The sequence below is a fragment of the Rhagoletis pomonella genome, unplaced genomic scaffold, assembly GCF_013731165.1.
Source record: "Rhagoletis pomonella isolate Grant_MI unplaced genomic scaffold, Rhpom_1.0 Rhpom_scaffold_00001, whole genome shotgun sequence".
Taxonomy (NCBI): Eukaryota; Metazoa; Arthropoda; class Insecta; order Diptera; family Tephritidae; genus Rhagoletis; species Rhagoletis pomonella.
Genome location: NW_023458555.1, coordinates 22,618,591 through 22,633,854, shown reverse-complemented (window position 1 = coordinate 22,633,854; position 15,264 = coordinate 22,618,591). Strand labels below are relative to the sequence as shown.

Below are 15,264 nucleotides of genomic sequence, written 5' to 3'. Positions count from 1 at the left end.
ACCAATGAAGAAAATCAATGAAGAAATATGAAAGGAATGAGTCAAATAAAGAGGCGCAAAAATATTTTGTATGAAAAATGAGCAGAAAAGAATGTTACGCATACGCCATGTACATACACCTGAGACACACTTTTTTGCTCATACTCATAGGTGATGAAGTGGTACCACTTTTTTTTTAAAGCTGAATAACGGCAATTTACAAATATCTCGATAACTTATCCATAGAAAAAAATTAACTTGGTTTTTGTAATAATTCTACGGAGGAATTGGATAGTGGCATCCATGAAACATTTTTACTGTAAAGCGGTGTAACTAAGGCAAACTCGTTTTTTTTTTTTTTAATATTTTTAAGCATTAAAAGAGCATACTTTTTTGTGGAAATTCGCTACTTTTTTCGCGATTTAATAACAATTAGATGAGTTTAAGTAAGATTATGTACTATAGCCTTTTTTCTGCAGAATTCTACCAAATTCGAAAAAAAAAAATTTATTCAAACTCATTGAACCTTGTTCTTAAAAAAAATACCTCGGTGAAATATCTGACAAAACGTTATTTTTTTTTTTTTTGTTTTGTTTGAATGCTTCGGCACAGAAAATATATTTATTTTTGTTTTGGTCCAAACCGACAAGCGGTTGTAGTGCAACTAAGAAGAAGAAGACTTATCATTTATTTTACTAAGAAATAGCAATTAGTAAATTGAAAACTGAAAAGATGAGCTCAATTGAAATAAAATCGGGTTAGTAAAATACTACTTAGTTTCTCTGCAACATAATTTCAAACGATTTGACAGTTCGAAGCTCCACTCTCCCTCTCTCTCTCGCTCTACGCTTAAAATGCAAGCATATAAAAAATAATAAAAATAAATATGTATAACTAAACCGACAAAAAAACGTATTTGCATTCGTGCATACATATAACTCCTTCAAGCGTTTAAAATTCATTTTCGTTAAAAAAACGTGTTTCGAAAAAAAAAAACAAAAAAATAAATAAGAACAAATCTACGTCTATATATTAAAATCGTTACGTATATGTATATAATCTATTTATACAATAAAATGTATAACTTATGACTTAACTTTTACAATTTCGAATTATATTTCTTTGCGTATATTAAAGATTTAAAAAAATCACAAAAACACATCTCGACATTTATACAAAACAAAGCGACATTTCGATGTACTATCAGCAGAATAAGACGCAAATAAAATGAAAAAGAAAGAAACTTTAGCAAACAAACAGTTATGTTTGTACGTAATACATATACATACATACACTTATTAAGAGACTTACTACTTAAGCTATGATTCGTTTCGATTCGTTTCGATTCTGTTTAACAAATGCATTCATACTTGTACATTGGAACACAAAACTACTCGAAGATAAACGGCACTCGATATATGTAAAAGCTTTATGCGTTATAAAGTACAATAAAGAGGGCAAACATTATGTACATATGGGCAAATATATGTACAAAACTGCTAAGAAAACAAATATTCCCACACAAGAAAAGGGGTTCCAAAATACGCACGTGTTGCGTACAAAGAGTAGCTATAAATAAAAGACTTTAAAACATTTATGTATTTACAACAAAAGGGGTATTCAAACACTCATTGCCATACGCAAGACGAAGCGTTGCTAACGTACATAAGCAAGCAAAAAATGGTAACTGTAATAGAAATATGCCTAAAAGCTGCCGTCGCAAGTTAAATAGCAAAAAATTTAAAAATAAGCGCACTGAAATATTTCAAAAGCCTTTTTAACAAAGCAACCCATGATATTGGAAAAAATAATAAAAAAAAAACTTGAACAACGCCCTTGTGAATACCCCTAAAAAAGTTGACATTGTTTCCCGGCCCCTCAAAATTTAAATGTTGAAAAAAAATTTTAACATTTCTCGTTCACGAAACAGTGTTCAGTTAGACGAAAAGCATATTTAAGAAAATTTATTAGATGTGTTCACGATATTCTTCTACATATATACCGAGTAAACGGCAAAACTGCCACGCAACATAATTAAGGCGAAATTTCCAAACAATTTGCAAGTGAGACAAAGTGTAACAGAGATATAAGATGTGCAGCTACAATTAATATGTTAGTTACGAATTTATAAATGCTTTTTATGCATAAATGCTTCTTGTAAACAGGGAATAAGGTAGAGTGGTAAGCGAGTAATTAGTGATGGGCAGCAGGAGTGAAAAAATTTTATTATTTATTGATATATGTATAAAAAGGGAAGTATGCATCGTAGCACTGACATTGCAACGGCCATTTGCCGAATTGCCGATTGCCATTTGCATAATGCCGAATTTCCATTGAAATTACGAAAAATGTGTGCTATTTAAAACATGCCGTTTGGAAACGAATTTAATAAAAAAAAATTGTTTACTTAATGGCAAAAGTATTCTTTTTTTTTTTTTGGTCATGTAATGCCTAGTGGAAATACGGAATAAGGTTTAACAAGTTTCTTATCTTTAAAACACAAAAATGTTCCACTGTTAGAAAAATTTAAGATTTTTCAGGGTTGCGTATCGACCACAATTACAAGAACTAGCAAGTATGAATTTTAAAAATCGAAAAAGTTATCGAAAAATATTTAAAAATTAACTAACTAGTGTGAGACGTATAAAATTTTAGATACGAAAAAAATACTTCGTCAAACAAAATCTAAAAATTATCAATTATTACTATCTATTTAGTATGAGACATAAAACGTTTTAATAAGTGATTAAGTTGTCAAAGAAAAAAAATTATCGTTAATTAATTTAAAATTTCAAGATTGCAGCTTAAATTTTAATAATCTATAAAAAAAACAATTAAAAATTATCGATAACCTGTCAATAATTTATCAAAAAATTTAAGATTACGGATTTTCAGCAAGGACAAAAATCACACGAATAGCACAATTAAATTCGCTTCAACAAAAAAATGATTGCCTCCAAAGAATTTATCGAAATGAGTTTAATCGAAAATAATTGTCAAAAAAATTTGCGAAAAGATTATCCAACAAAAATTTTTCGAATTCAAATATTTAACAAATATACAATTTTATCGATAATTATCGAAAATCAAATGTGATCCCTCCTCTTATCTAATATCCATAGTTATTTTATGAAAAAATGCAGCAACAAGTAATCGAATCTACTTGAGCAAAGAAATGACTTATTGTTCCCACAAAAAGTTATCGACTATTATCTCTAACTAGCATACATCCTTATCGAAAATATCCGAGAAAGAATTTTGACTTACCCTTTAATCAGTTTAAGTCATTGAGGGAATATTGGGGGAGAAAAAAAATTATCGGAACCCAACCAAACAGAGAAATTCAACCATATTATCGACATTTATCAAGCATTTATCGATATCAACAATGAAAAAACAAAAACTTTTAAAAATAATAGTTTTTTTTTTAATAAAACTGGGTTGGTTTTTGACAATTAATAATAATAATAGATTGGCGTTAGATTTTAGTTTTCAAGACAAAAATATTATCGAAACTAAAGATAGGGAGAAATATCTGTTTGTTGGTTATTAAAGGTAGTCGGGGTTGTTGTTTTTGTATTAGAGAGTGTGAATACTTATCCACAAGGGTACTGAATCTCATGCCGATAATTTAGGAGAAACTCAAATTAAATTTTTATTTTTTTAATTATGGCCTTATAACAATTGTATTCAACAATTTTATTGAGCTTGAGGTTGTTTCTAATGAAAAATGTTATGGAGAAACAAAAATCATCAGTTTACTCTTGAGTAAAAAACCTTAATTTCCAAAGACATGTCAGAAGACTAATTGCGTAAGGAAATACATACTACTCCGATGCATCGCTCAACCTAATTACTCGCATTACTTCCAAATTACTAAAATTAATTTGAAATCCACAATAACACGATAGTTTTTCAAATTAAATAAACAATTTTCGCAATAGAGTGAGATCGTCAAGGAGTGAAAAAGCTAACGAAAATCATTCATAAACAATCAAATATTTGCCGATTACATTACAAACATACCTACATACATTTCAAAGCGAAGAAGAAAGCAAAAACCAGAAATCTACCACCAAAGACACCATAAATAGAAATATATAGAAATATATTTACAAATTTTCCACTCGAAAACTTACAGGTATAAATCACTTTTACCTTTTTTACATACATACATATATTATGACTTAGATTTACTACTATGTACTTACTAACGAAAAATGTAGCACTCGAAAGCGGAACTAGTATGTAGTACTGAGAAAAATAAAAATAAAAACGGAGAAAGAAAATTTTCTTAATGAATTCAGCCCACCCGTTAAACTGTTTTAAGTGACAAAATTTTTTGAACTGCTAACAAGAAAAACAAATAAACAAAACTCTAAGCTAAAAAACGAAAAACGTATAAAATGTAAATATTATTTAGTTCCATGCACATAACTGCGATGAGAAAAACTCGCATGCGAATGAAATTGAAATTGCACGCAGCCAAATTAAAAACAAAAAAAAACAAAGGAACAACGTAAAAAAAGCTTATAAAATCCTTATCATTTCGGCACACAACCAACAAAAAAGTTATTGATTTAAATTAATGAAAAAATGAAAGAAAAAAATACGTTTTTAGCTTTTTAAAATCCAATTTATTTTACTTGCTCAATTGACTGTCCCAACTGGAAATGCTTTGAATGTTTTGTAAAATGCTACTCAAAAAAAATAAAATAAAAAATATATATACACGTTAAAAAAAAATTCGAATAAAAGGGACAAATCCAGTTACCCAACGCCAACCAAAAACCATAAACCACAAAGTTAATTGTATTTAAATGTCTATTATATTAAATGTTAGCATGATGAAAGTTAATACAAATGCAAATAAAAGCAAAAAAATAAATAAAATAAAAACAAACCCAAAGAGAAAAACAAACAAATAAAACGAAAATGACAATGAAAATGAAAAAGAAAACGAAAGTAAGCAAGCGAAAGCCGAGAAGAAATACTACTTGAATTTAAGAAACCCCAAAAGTGGATTATGACATTTTGAAATGGACAATCCCAGAGCGCAGATATTTTGGTACAAAGTGAATAAACGTCTAATTTAACGAAAAACGTAAGCCAATAAAAACAAGCAGTAAAACGATGTATGTATGTAGGTGGAAAGCTTAAGCAAATACGTAGTATATAATATTTGAATTTTGGAAACATACAAAAATAACAGTAAAAAAATTACAACAAAACAAATCTATTGTCTAGCTTAGCATGCGTTACGTTAAACGCAAAATGGTGAATGGTAACTAAATGTAAATTTTGAATTTTTTTTTTTAGATTTCTCTTGTATAGTTACTAACAGATCTATTCGGAAAGTTTCCGAACATTTTGTAATCGAAAATCTGACAAATTTTATTAACAAAAAATTTTACAAAAAAAATTAGTTACCAGTTAAAAAAAATTTTGTTAGCAGCGTATAATAGACTTATAAGTAGTAAATTTCGTTATACTTATACTAAAGAAAAAATATTTTTTAAGAGCACAGAAATAGTTTCGAAACAAGCATAAAATGATTCAAACGAGAGGAATGTATGTCCAAAAATAAAATAGTGACATAGTGGCAAATACAGATGCTGTATATAACGGGGCAATTCCGGCTAAGATAATTGCAAGTCCTTTGTAAGACAATTGAAAGATAATTAAAAAGATGTTGTATGATCTGGGACGAGAGTCGTTAAAAAAGCTAATATGCCAACTTTTATGGTGAAAAGCTCTTTTGACAACAGTCGCAATGGCCGAGTGGGCAAAGCACTGGCGTGTCATTCGTGTGATTCCTGGTTGGAGATCTCGGACAACGGAGTTTTTCGCTTTTTTGTAATTATTTTTTTTTTTAGCCGACTTCAAAAAGAGCAAATCTTCGAAAACAGAGAACAAAACGAGAACAAAAGTTTTGAGAACTTAACGTTAAGAATCCGATGGCAGTCTGTGTGTTGGGATGAAAAATCATTTCAGTGAGAACCACGATTGTTAATTCTAATCCAGGGGAAGTCTGGATCATTTTAACTTCCAGATCGTTTGTCATTAGGGTGAACTGTACATTTATGGAACAATTTTTCATTTTTGTGCAAGAAAAGTTCGTGTCTTAAGTCTTTTGTTGACTTGATTTGCATAATTATCTGTCAGTTCCTTTTTGATTAATTTTAATATTCAAACATTTTAAAATAATGAACGCTATATGAAAAATTTTGTTCTCGCTTACATTCTTCGCATATAGTTCAGAGAAGATTTTTCCCCGTTTCGTTCTCAGTCAAAAGGTTCCGAAGATTTTAGTTCCCAAATTGTTCTTCGAGAGAAAGTTCCTCAGATTTTTGTTCCCGTTAAGGTCTTTTCCAACCGTTCCGGAGACTTTTGTTCCCATTTTTTTCTCTTTGGAAACGTTCCACAGGGTTTTGTATTACATATATAATTCCGCTGAGAACGGTTTTAATAGTTTTTTAGTATTTATGTATTTTTTCGTTTATTAAATATATTTTGGTTTATATTTTATTTCGTTTAATTTTTAGAATTCATTATTGGAAAAAATATTTTTTTTTAGTTTTTATTTTTGCTTGGTTGCATAGAATTCTCTATTAATTTCTAGATTTAGATCTTTTATAAAGAAAAATATTTGTTTTAATACACTATATTTTTAATCTTTTTTATTTTTTTATTTCATTTTTTTATTTTATTTTTTTTTTTTGATTTTATTGTTTTATTATTATTATTTATTGAATTTTCTATTTATTCTAAGAGTTCAATATTTTTGAAAGAACAAAATTTTTTTTTCGTTTCATTTAGTTTCTGAAACTTATTTTTTCCCCCTTTTAGATTTAAAAAACCTGTTTAGTTATTAATTTTGATAAAAATTTTTAATTCCAATTTCTTTTAATTTTCGGTTTTTATTAGTTTAAAGAGAGTTATATATTATTAAAACTAATTTTTAGAAAACTTATTGCTAAAGGACAAACAGAATAACGTTAGCAGATCTTTTAAATAATCTTTCGAAAAACAGAAAAGAGCTTTCAAGATAGTTGCCAAAATTGACAATCGTCTTACGAGAATTTTGTCTTACAAAAGACTGGCGGTGAGGTGAAAGACAGTTGCCAGAATTGTCCTGTAAAAATCCATCAACTCCATGCGCTTTTCCCAAAATTATATACATATTCATATGAGGTAAATAAAAGCGATCTTAACAATCTCAGCACGTACCGCGAAACAAAGTCACTTTACACTTAAAATCGAAAATTCTAAAAACTTATTGTGGCATAGTTTTGGACACTTTCTAAGCGAAACTTAGAAAATATACATTTTGTGCTACATTTTATTGTTCTTGCACGCAAAAGTGAATCGAATTCGTGATACGCGGTTAGATGGCAAGTTGAAAAGTTTTCTTTTGAAAGCAACATAGAACACGAAATAATTTTCATTCCAATCTTAAGTTACTTACTTCTTACCACATTTATGTATAAATGAAAAATAGTATATTAAATACCGAAAGCCATTTGATTAACTTATTGTTCAATGTTAAATGCAAACACAAAGATAAAATGTGAGTGAACTAAATAAGTGAAAATTTTAAATTAAAAATAAAACCAAATTTTGAAAAAGTTAAGAAAATGTAACCCGAAGAGAATATGTTATTAAATGTATATGTTATTGGTATTAATTGCGAATAAATGGCCAGGAAGCGAAACGTCTTTTAATTGGCGGGAAATGTTTAGCGCGAAATGAGTGAATTTTGCATTTTAGTTCAACGGCAATAAATAAGACCGATGCCAGGAATATGCATGTTGATGCTGGAAAATTTGGGTCCTGCGGCAGTAGAGTACCTAACGGAGGTCCTCAAGATGTCAATGGCAACTCTCATCATCCCAGACATCTGGAAGGTGAGGAGAGTGGTCCCACTGCTCAAACCGGGGAAACCAGCCAACAAAAGAGAATCTTATCGACCGATAACACTCCTTTCCCCGGTAGCGAAGACCTAGAGGCCTTGCAACTCCCGTATTTTACAAACCACCTGACCCCAGCGAAGCATCAGCATGGTTTCCGTAAAGTGCACAGCACAACCACAGCACTTAACGCCATAAACACTCAGATAGCACGTGGCCTTAACCGCAACCGTCCCTGTGAGAGAACTATTCTAGTAGCGTTGGACCTGTCGAAGGCGTTTGACACCGTCAGCCACTCCACGCTACTAGAAGATATAGAGGCCTCCTCTCTCCCACAGAGGCTTAAACGGCGGTCGACAAATTATCTGAGTGGTGGACACTCGTCGGTAATGTTTAGAGACAAATCGAGCAAACTTAGGCAAATAAAACAGGGGGTTCCACAGGGTGGTGTCCTTTCCCTATTACTGTTCAACTTTTATATTTCAAAACTCCCTCAACCACCAGAGGGAGTCTCGATTATCTCTTACGCCGACGATTGCTCGATCATGGCGACTGGGAATCGAATTGATGACTTGTGTTCGAAAGTAAACGGGTATCTCTCCGAGCTTTCTCGCTTCTTCACTGCAAGGAGCCCCCAACCCTCTCCCCTAAAAAATCCTCTGCGACCTTGTTCACCACCTGGACAAAGGAGGTGAGGCTACCGCTGAGAATTCACGTCGATGATAACCAATTCCGACGGTGAATAGCCCCAAAATATTCGGAGTAACCTTAGAGAGTCTACTCGCCTTCTCTGCGCAAGCAACCACTATTGTCAACAAAGTACATAGCCGCAACAAGGTCCTCAAGTCGCTAGCCGGCAGTACTTGAGGCAAAGGCAAAGAAACGTTGCTGGCAACATACGAGGCAATAGGCCGGCCGGTTTTAAGTTACGCAGCACCAGTGTGGTCGCCGGGGACTAGTAAGAAGCAGTGGATGAATCTGCAGACGACGCAGAACACCGCACTACGGACAGCGACTGGAAGCCTTCTGATGTCGCCAGAACACCACCTGCACGACGAGGCGAAAATGCTCCCGATAAAGGAGCATAAAACAATGCTCTGCAAGCAGTTTCTTGTTGCGAGCCATTGACGTGGCCACCCAAATAGACATCTGCTTGCAGAAGAGCCCTCGCCCAGGCATGTCAGGAGGCATCTCCACGAACTGACGGATGAAGTCCAGAGGTTGATAAAACAGCCTCTGGACCCGTCAGCTTATCGACAGGCCTTGAGAGGCATTTACAGGGAGTCAGTCTCGAGTTATGTAGACACCAGGCCTGTGAATGCCGTTCTAGGCACACAGCCACCGCACATCGACGAGACGGAGCTTCATATGCCTCGGGAGACAAGAACCACAATAGCCCAGCTTTGCTCTGTGGCTACTGTAGCAGGTTAAACTCATACCTAAGCAGATTAAATGCGAAATGAGTGTCCGGCATGCGGGTAGACAGCTCATGACTCGACGACAACCACTGAGATATCAACCGATCTGAGCGGGGTTATTGTAGCCGCTACAACAACAACCGATGCCAGGATTCAATTCTACCAGCAACAATTAATAGGATATTAGCACTGATAGCTGTTGTTTCGATGATCTAACCCTGCTTTAATCGGCAAACTTTACCAATCCTTTTTCGGCTCTGGATCAATACTTTTCAACAGCGTTGCACCTCGCACTGACCTTTTGCGGCTTTTTGGGAAGACATGGGGTCTCAATCCAAAAGTGGTTCTATGGATGTACCCGTACGCAGTGGTTGTACGTCCGATCTTATGCTACGGTTCTCTGGTATGGTGGACCAGTATAATTATGTGAAACTAGGCAGAGTTCAGAAGGCTGCATGGGTCAGGACCACAAGGGCGATGATATCTTGCCCTACTGATGCCCTCAATGTTATTATACACCTATTTCCCATAGACCTTCACATAAGGCACGCCGCCTCACTATCGGCTATGTTCCATGCTTTTGGGCGCACCCAGAATTCTACAGCTGTTTTGGTTTGGGGTCACATACGAACCGGACCACAAGTATGCGGCCGTCACCCTCCGTATTCCCGGCCTACAACTCGTGCAACACGCCAGAGCAAGAAAAGCACCCAAGGCTATCCTTCGGTTCCTTGAAGCTACGTGACTAACATGTCAACTCGCCGTGCCCCACACATTGCGTTCCAGGTGACAGAACAGCGTAAAGTTGATCCCCTTTTACACGGCATTTTTAACGTACCCCGAGGACAATTTTTTTTATCGAAATTTGGCATCAGTCAACTCCTGAAACTCCTCCTTGTCTGGAGCCAGTTTCGACTGTATTCCGGCCTGTGAATCACTCGTGAGTGGCTTAGTGACAACCGTGTTCCCTGCTGTTGAGCACGAGTAGCGAGTAATGTATAAATGTTTAAGAAAGAATTTCGGTGCAACAACTTTAATTGCCGGTTGAACCCGGTTTTTATCTAAACTAGATATTGAAAGAGATGACGGAACCTCGTCAGTAGATTCAAAACAATTACAAAAAATGTCTAACCTGCACCAGCATTTGAATGTAATCATTTTTAGGGTGACATGGGCTTACTGCGATTATATACGACTTTAACTCCAGTTGTCCCGAACCCGACCCAAGTGGTAAAAGTAAAACTGGCTGGTGGTCTCGGGAACTGTCAGCACTCAGGAAAAGGGTGCGCAGGGTCTTCAATAAGGTCAACCGTACACAGAGTCAAGTACACAGCTAGTCTGACGGAATATATAAAAGAAGATTAAAAAGGCCAAACGGAGCAGCTTTAGAACGTTCTGTGAGGATATCTCATCTACTCCTGCAGCAGCAAGGCTGCACAAAGTCTTAGCAAGAGAAACAACAGTTACTAGACAAGCAATTTGGACACCAAATGGTTCCTAAACAGTGAGTCCAGATGTCATTCTCGGTTAACAGAGAGCTGAAGTTCAAGAGTACAGACTTTCCCCACCAGACTGGGCGATGACAAAGGATCTGTTCACTGGGCGATCGGTCGGATGGACTTTAGACTCGCTCGATCGATACAAATCCCATGGGATAGATGGCATAAGATAGTGGCGTTGAAGCAGGGCGTGAGACTGATACTGCCACACCTACACCTACATTCTAGAAGTGTGGAGAGAAGCGCGTTTAGTTTTCATTCCTAAAGTTGGGAGAAGAGACTTCTTCATCTTCTTATTTGGCGCTGTACCCGCCTAAGCGATTTTGGCCGACTTCAACAAACCACGCCAGTGGTTACTCGTCTGTGCCAATTGGAAAAGCCAAGTGAAGGCAAGTCCTTCTCCACTTGGTCTTTCCATCGTATTGGGAGCCTCCCTCAAGGATTGCTGAAACCGATATGGGGAATAGTATGGTATCATTGCAAAGAACAAAAGGATACCCGAAAGGAGGGATACTGTCACCACTTCTGTTGGACTTGGCAGTAGGAGTATGCGTATGACATAGTAATCATTTCCAGAGTAAAGTTCAAATCAACATTTACCGATAGAATACAAAGAGGTGTAAACTTAGGGGTTTTTTACATCAATGGTTGATATTAATCCCCCCGAGACGCCCATCGTATCCTTCACAAGTAGAAGGAGCCTCCTAAGTACGAGGAATATAATCCTGGGTGAGTGGTGGGTGAGTTCGGAGTTAAGGTATCCGAGGAGGCTAAGGATCTGGGTCTAATCCTCGACTTTAGGCTGATGTGGAAATTTAACGTAGACACCACAACAACAAAAGCTATGAGGTCACTAATGGTGTGCAGGCGCTAAGCTAGCCAACCTTAGGGGTGGAGCCCCAAAAGCCTAATAAGTATAGATGTAAACTATGTAAGTATGACTCCTAGTGACCTATGGGGTAGTAACTTGGGCTGCGAGAGCCGCCTTAGCCACGGTGAAATAGTATCTCACCAAACTGATGTGTGGTTGTATCACAGTGGCATTGCGTGCACTCTAGATAGGTCTTGAACTTGAGCCACTGTATATCACCATAGAACCAAGGAAGCCAAGCGTACTCTCTTAAACTTTACAAGAGAACTGGGAGAGATAAGGTCCTATAAACTAGGAATATGGAGAAACTAGGATCCCAGCTCCCACTAGCCCTCTACCCCAAATTCAAAACAGAGCTCTAAAGCAAGGCGACCTGGAGCAACTCCAACAAGTAGCGGCGTGCACACAGACGACTCCAAAATATCAGAAGGCATTGTGGTGGCTATTTATGGTCCCAGAAGGAAGCTACTTACATAGAGGTAAGCGTAATGAGCAAATTCTAATCCTTAGCGACAGCAAGGCGGCATTTGAGGACTATCATCCTTCGAGGTTAAATCATCCTTAGGAACTGAATTCCCTAGCTGATTAGAATAACATACAACTACTGTGAGTGTCAGGTCACTAAGGGATACAAAGGAATCTGACGGCTTAGCTAGAATAGAGGCGGCCTCCGCTTCAATAGACCCAGAAATGGGACCAAAGTCGGTTGGTCAAATCAAACATAAATACCAGAGCACAGCCCAAAAACTCGGTATGTACATACAGAAAGCCAGACAGAAAAATTAATGATTGACCTAAACATAGAAGAATCAGATGAGTCTATAGGAAAAAAATGTAGTTAGAATGCTTCAAAAGAGCATGCTTCGCAATCTTTGTTAACCTACAATGCTGATTATCTTCAAAGGTAAATGTTTGGAATTTCGATAGACTTCGCCTAAATTGTGTGAAAATATATTACTCAAAAGGACACCGCCATTAGAGATAAAATTAGGTTTTAGGATGTGACTCGCATTCGTGCATTTATAGCTTGAAGATGCGTTTTCAATGCGAACTTAGAACAGAAAGTGAAATGTTATTGTTTATATACCAGCTCGGAGAGATTTTAGTTGCATTTGAGGCTCGAAAAAGTTTTATGAGTATCAGTAAGTATCTTAAATTTCACACCGAGCTGATGCTGTAAACGGAATAACATTTAATATGCGTAGGTTCGTGTTGTAACCTAAACTGCATTATTTCGTTTTTCTTGTATACATTACTTCGGTTTTGAGTCGAAACTGTACATGTATGCATTACTTCATTTTTCTCATATGTATTATTTAAGTTTTCAAACGAAAGTGTGTGTTAGTTGTGTTCGAAGAGGTGGTTGGTGTCGCGAGAGGAACCTCCACACTCAACACTCATTGGGGTTGTTGGCATCAGGTCTGTATAGGTAGGAGTTGAGACGGGTACAAAATACAGACCTTAACTGGACCAGAGTTATACGGGTCTCTCGGGGCAGTTGAAGCTAACTTTCATCCACAGATGATTGGATATTGATAACGGCATTCACAGAAACAATTAATGCCACCGCCTCATGAAGACCAGTAGATCGCATATGGGATCATAGAATGGAATGGACTGCAACCAATTCATAACAGTTGGTCTAAGAAAATTATGTTATCTGAAATTTTTAGCACGACGATAGTTACTTTCCCATCGATGACTTTTGAATAAATATCAGAATCCTTATAACACATGTAAACAAGATTTTGTTTTAAGTATTAGTTAGGTTATGTGTGTTCTTATTACCCAAGTGTTAAAACATAATGTTTTTTACTAGTTTTAAGTATTTTCACGAGGATGATTTTCATTTAAGGCTTCCCACATAATGCGTTTCACTTTTAAAGAAGCACTTACCTTATAGTAAACATCCGGAACGTATTGTTTATCCGTTGATTCGCGTACGTAACCCAATTCGGGTGCATCCTTAGTGGGTATTAAACAATTGTCACGCACTAAGGCCATACATTGGGCTGAAACAGCATAACCCTCTGTATGCACTTGCTTACTGCTGTCGCCTAAAAGCAATAACGAAACAATAGTTAGGATGTTTTATAATTTTAAATGCAAGTTATACGTACCTGTTACACAGACAGTAACAAATTTCGAACCAAAATAACCACTCGAAGCATATTTACATGGATTCGGATGACGGTTTTGCAATTCTCCGGCTGTAATGCATTCTTGCGCAGTGAGGAAATGCGTCTCAATGCCGCGCAATTGCTTTACACTGCCAACAGCTGGATCATCAGTAATGAGATCAGTAAATATCCAACCAACCTTTAATTTAAATGGAGAAAACTTAATATTGTTTACGAAATATAAAGCCAATTGGCGCTGACCTTTTTCAAACCCAATGCATGTGCTAATTCATCCACCTCGGCAGCCGCTTCATCATCCAGCAATCTAATAGAATCACGTGTTGATTCTTGCGGCGGCTCGTAAATGGCTGCAACAGTAGCACGTATACCAAGTGGTACATCAGCATGGACTTCATAAGTGCCATAAAGAAAACCCATTCTTTGATGGGCTGTAGTACGCCAATAGTCGAGAAAACGCTCCACTATAGTTGGATTCTCGAACATAATATTATCAACGTGTCGATAAATTTGGCGATTCAGTGTAACAGCCGATGGCTGACATTTGGAACAGATACCTTTGGGCCATGGTGGATGCTCACGACAACCAGACTTAATACGGCAATTGATATCATCAAAAGCGACATACTTGCCGCCATCAATGCCTGACTTCTGCTTGCGTATATACGAATGGAAGGACAAATGCTTGATTTTTTGCTCCTTCAGATAGTTATCATCATACGGTTCGATTGGTGTACAATGAACACAACGACCATTAGCATTGTGGCGGCAACTAACAAAGGAAAACAGATAATTTTAGGAGTTTAACCAAACAACACATTTATAATACAACTTACGCTTTTGGATCGCGTGCGCGCTCTATTAAGCCATCCATCTTCGACAGCGTTTGATCCACTTCATCCTCTGCTACTGCAGTGGAAGGCTGAAATTGTTTGCTGCTACGTGCTGGCGGTCGGCTGGTGCTGGTAGTTTCAAAATCATCTATAGCTGTAGTGCTGGTGCGCTGGAGGGAAAAGTAGAAAGAGTAACAATTTAAGTATACATTTTTTAAGTAAATATTTCAAAAAGGCTATACAGTTGTACTAGATCTGCGATCTTAGAATTTGGTTAGGGCACTTACACGTATTGAAGTACCAGCTATTTTCTTTAAGAATAGCATGTCGCCATGTTTTAGGCAAGAGCCCACTTTCTGCGAATGACTAGAATGCAACTGAAAAATATCAAGTCTGTTAGTTTAATTCCTAATTTTAAAGTTATTTTATATAACCTACTTCTGTAAGGAAATTGCGTTCCTTGAAAAGTCCGAAGCCATCAACTTTCAGAGTTTGTTGTACCGTTTCGAAGAGTTCTTTTAAATTGGCTTTCGGTGAAATCTCGATACGTTTGAGGCCTTCTGCCGACTGCACGCGTATCAACTAAAAATGTTAAAAGAAGAACATCAGATAAATA

The 15,264-nt window shown here is 36.2% G+C and overlaps 1 protein-coding gene across 2 annotated transcripts in view; it reads right to left on the bottom strand.

The window, feature by feature from the left end:
* The window catches only part of LOC118741292 (nuclear protein localization protein 4 homolog), a 223,629-nt gene that overhangs the window by 202,597 nt on the left and 5,768 nt on the right, over positions 1 to 15,264 (bottom strand). For both annotated transcript variants that reach the window (XM_036473223.1, XM_036473232.1), the window contains exons 2-7: positions 15,087 to 15,230; positions 14,936 to 15,025; positions 14,652 to 14,818; positions 14,059 to 14,587; positions 13,798 to 13,996; positions 13,574 to 13,734 (exon numbers count right to left, since the gene is read on the bottom strand). In XM_036473223.1, the coding sequence (XP_036329116.1) occupies positions 13,574 to 13,734; positions 13,798 to 13,996; positions 14,059 to 14,587; positions 14,652 to 14,818; positions 14,936 to 15,025; positions 15,087 to 15,230 (1,290 nt within the window). The remainder of the gene's footprint in view (positions 1 to 13,573; positions 13,735 to 13,797; positions 13,997 to 14,058; positions 14,588 to 14,651; positions 14,819 to 14,935; positions 15,026 to 15,086; positions 15,231 to 15,264) is intronic.